Raw genomic sequence first — 4,272 nt, forward strand, 5'->3', positions numbered from 1 at the left:
CCATCTCCCACCAACTTTCTCCACCTCTCATCGACTCTACAAACTTAAACCCATTAGTGCCTATTTTGTTTTAAAGCTGAATCAAAGTTGAAGCATCATAGACTCTCATCATTTCTCAAAGGTATTTTTTATGTCTTGCATTTTAATTTTGTGTCATCAAGTATGCTTATTTTTTTTGTCCTTCTACTGGCACTGGCTTTGATGATTGAATGTTTTATGAAGAAGTAATAGCTTAGGAAGATTGAATATTTAGGGTTCACAGAATTTGTACAAAAAACACCCAAATCCCTGCAAGTAGTGACTTAACACATTTACAACCTTGGTGCAGGTATGACAAAATAGTAAATTGCATTGTTTAAAAAATATTTCTTAGAATTTAGTTATTAAATTACATATTTTTCCTGTATATAGGTAATGATAATTAGCTTATGAACAAAATTTTAGATCCATCTTATCTAGATGGTAGGTAGTAGCCCTTCAGAGACCTTCAAATAATTCTAAAGAATTCAACAACTTCAGTAGTTGCTTGGGTTGATGAAATAGGGGGAGCCTATAACAGTGGATAAAAATCTTGTCAGCAATTCATTTATTTATAGTTTCTAGTATGCCTGACTTGACCTTGGGAACATTTCCTATGTTAATTGATTGTTAAAAACTTAATTTGACATGAAATTTTTTATTGGGTTTTACTAATTAAACAGGTATTTGGACCAACTTGGGATGGTATCATTTTACTTTAGGGAGTTGTTTATTTACTTCGAGCACCATGTTTGTAGGCATTCAATCATAGATATTAATATATATATATTTTTGAATTTGGTACAATGACGATAGTTCTTGATTTATTTTAAATTTGTAGATTATAAAAATAATTTGATTATTTTTTTATTTCAAATGTTATTGAATATTTTTACTTTTTTATGTATTTTTACTTTATATGAAACAATATCATATTATGATTATAAATAAGTTAATATTAATAATTAAAAATATAATTCAATAAAAATTATTTTATCGATGCCTTAAAATTTAGACTGATGCATTTTATTATTGGAATATTTCAGGCTATACTAATAGTCATCATGGATGGTTGGTAAAAGTTAAAACACATAAGGCTATACTGACAAACATTGACCATTGGTAAAATATATACTGATAGAAATATCGTCGGTATAATTAAAAAAATTAAAACATACAGTCTATACTGACGGAAATAACCATCAGTAAAAGGTATAATAAGGAAAATACAATAGTTGCTATACCAATAATTATACATATAGTGATGGACTAAAACCGTCAGTATATCTCTATTATATATTTCGATAGCTTAAAACTGTCAGTATAGGTTTATACCTATAAGAGATATACTGACGGTTATAAATTTGTCAAAATAGATATTTTGACCGTCAGTATAAGGTTTATTATACTACACCAATAGATTTTTAAGTTTTATTGAAAATTTTCTGAGTGTCAGTATAGAGCAGTTTTTTTGTAGTGACGCATCCTTTGTTTGTTTTTGATAACAACATTTGGGACCTTGTTCAAAGTATGTCAATCTTGGCTGCCTTTAAATGTTGAATAATTTGGCTAAACTCTGAATTTTTGGTTTATCCCTTTTTTAAAGAAAGTTAAGTTATTGGTCAATTTGGTGCAGATGGATTGAATCATAGGCGAAGCTTCTTTCGTCATAAAAAAAAAAAAAAAAACATAAAGCTTCTTTCATCACGGAAAAAAAAGGGATCGTCACGTCCGTATGATTTAACTTAACAAACAAGCTTATTTATGAAAATTGGTTCATATGCATGGCTTATGTATAGACCAGCCTTTGCTTTGATTTAAGGACATCATTGCATATATGATTGATTTGGATGTATGTTGTGTTTTTAGATCAGATAATTTCAACTTATTTTAATATACTACCGACTCATTTTTTCAGAAGTTGTCCATTTAATTCTTTTAGCTACAAATCTTTCAAATGGTGCATGCAATAAAACTCAACATTTCCCTATGCACTAAAAGCAAGAAAATGACAGCAGCTTATTTTTCTTTTCCACTACATGAAAGCAAGCAGCTTATTTTTCTTTTCCACTACATGACAGCAGCAGCTTATTTGTCTTTTCCACTACATGACAGCAACAGCTTATGGGTACATGAGATGGGAGCATCAGCTTAAAGGAAACAGGTCATTTATCTAACAGCCTTCCCTTGGTGACTACCATATATAGTAAGGGACCCAAAGATTTGCTTCCTTTTTTATTCTAATGCACAATAGTAGAACCATGGTAAGGAGTGGGAACTAGGACAAGGTCATTTTTCCTCTTCACAGTCATGCCAAAGACCTCAGTCATCTCTAGATCTTCGGCTTTAATTCCATCGGGCAGCTTCCAATCAAAATGGAACAATAACTGAGCAAGTGGCAGCTCTAAATTAGGTGCTGCAAACAATATCCCCGGACATATCCTCCTTCCAGCACCAAATGGGATGAACTCGAAATTTGTCCCCATGTAATCAATTGAACTATTGAGAAATCTCTCAGGGTAAAACTTGTCAGGTTCATTCCAGTAATCAGGATCTCTTCCAAGTGCCCATGCATTGATGAGGACTCTAGTTTTAGCAGCAACCTTATAGCCATTGATTTCACAAGCCTGGTTACATTCTCTAGGAAGCAACAATGGTACAGAAGGGCGCATTCGAAATGTTTCTCTAATGACTGCTTTCAAGTACTTGAGTTCATGAAGTCCTGTTTCATCTACATTTCCTTTTTCTTTGAAAACTCGCCGTACTTCAGCTTGGGCCTCTCTCATCACCCTTGGGTGTTTCATCATTTCTGACATTGCCCACTCAACTGTTGTTGATGAAGTTTCACTTCCAGCACCAAAAACATCCTGAAACCATAAAAAATATATATATGCTTCTCTGTTTCTGTAAAGAATTCAATAACAAAAGGTGATCTGAAACTGCAAACTTATGATAACTAATAAATAAAAGCTGCCAATAAATAAATAAATAAAAGCTGAATTACTAACCAAGATGACTGATTTGATGTTTTTGTCTTCAAGGGTAAACTCATCTTCCTCCTGAATCCGTAAGAGAACATCGACTAGATCTTCCTCTACTTCGAATTCATCTTTGCCTTTTCCACTTGCCCTTCTCGCTCTATGCTCCTTAATGATGTTTTCAACAATCCTATCATTCTTCTTATGAATCTTTTCAACTTTTGCCTTTAGACCACTAAAATGCTGAAGCCCTTTAATTGAAGGATAAAAATCAGCTAAACAAAAACCAGATACCAGTTTTGTGATTTCTGTAATATTAGCAATGTATATTTCTTGATCTTTGCATTTTTTACCGAAGGCTGCCCTTGCTGTTATCCCATATGTCATTGAGAAAATCTTCTCGCCAATATTGATAGGCTTTCCATTACTTTGCTGTAACGTTTTGATGAGATTCAAAACCTCTCCTTCTCTTATTGATCGAAATGATTGGACCCTTGAGGCGCTCAAAAGCTCTGTCGTGCACACTTTCCGCAGATGTCTCCAATAGTTTCCATGAGGTGCAAAGGCAATGTTTGTGAAATCATAAGTGGTGACCTTCGGAACAACAAGAGCTGGCCTGTAAGAAAAGTTGACGTCATGGGTTTTCATGACCTCTTTGGCAACTTCTGGTGAAGAAACTATCACTGTGGAAACTTCACCAAGTTGTAGGTGCATCAAGGGTCCATGTTTGAGGGCCAAGTCTCTCATGGTCTTATGGGGTAGAGGACTAGCAATTTGGTGCAGATTTCCAATCACTGGTAATTTCTTTGGCCCTGGAATCGATTTCCGGGTTGAATCTTTGGATTTTGACTTCTTTAAACTCTTGAACATCATGAAAAAAACAAGAAGGAAGGTGAGAAGGACTTGGAACGAAGGCAGATGAAGCTCCATTACTACAAAAAGAGAAAAAGATAAAGGTACTGAAGAGAATGAAGCTGAAGCAGATTTAGATCTGTTTTAGTGTGTGATGAGTTATAGGCTTGTAGCTAACGCCCCTTAATTTTGTAAATTTATAGAGTTGTTCCTAGTACTAAGGCCGAAGATACATACAAATTTGCTGGGGTCATTATTTTGGAAAAAAAAAATGTTAACCAAATTTACATTTAAGTCCAAATTCAACACTTGATGAGTTAATCTTGACCATCATTAAAATTAAATAGAAAATTACAATAAATTCAATTTCATTTTTTTTATTGACATAACACCAATATTGAAGTCAAGTTCCAACATCATCCAT

At 33.5% G+C, this 4,272-nt stretch overlaps 1 protein-coding gene across 1 annotated transcript; it reads right to left on the bottom strand.

Annotated features, from left to right (window-relative positions):
- Positions 1-2,013: 2,013 nt before the first annotated feature.
- Positions 2,014-4,027, bottom strand: LOC111275603 (cytochrome P450 71D10-like). The gene is made up of 2 exons (XM_022861030.2): positions 3,027-4,027; positions 2,014-2,885 (listed from the first exon to the last, which is right to left on the bottom strand). Exons 1-2 carry the CDS (start codon positions 3,924-3,926, stop codon positions 2,259-2,261), a joined length of 1,527 nt encoding a protein of 508 aa, XP_022716765.1. The 5' UTR covers positions 3,927-4,027; the 3' UTR covers positions 2,014-2,258.
- Between the last annotated feature and the right edge of the window lie 245 nt (positions 4,028-4,272).

This window comes from Durio zibethinus, chromosome 25, assembly GCF_047325235.1.
Source record: "Durio zibethinus cultivar Kanyao isolate XHJ-2024 chromosome 25, ASM4732523v1, whole genome shotgun sequence".
Classification (NCBI taxonomy): Eukaryota; Viridiplantae; Streptophyta; class Magnoliopsida; order Malvales; family Malvaceae; genus Durio; species Durio zibethinus.

What these genes read in the sequence shown, in the direction of transcription:
- LOC111275603 (XM_022861030.2), bottom strand. Translation starts at nt 3,926, where the DNA reads ATGGAGCTTCATCTGCCTTCGTTCCAAGTCCTTCTCACCTTCCTTCTT. An exon ending in ACATCAAATCAGTCATCTTG is followed by an intron (nt 2,886 to 3,026) that starts GTTAGTAATTCA and finishes TTATGGTTTCAG; the next exon opens with GATGTTTTTGGTGCTGGAAG.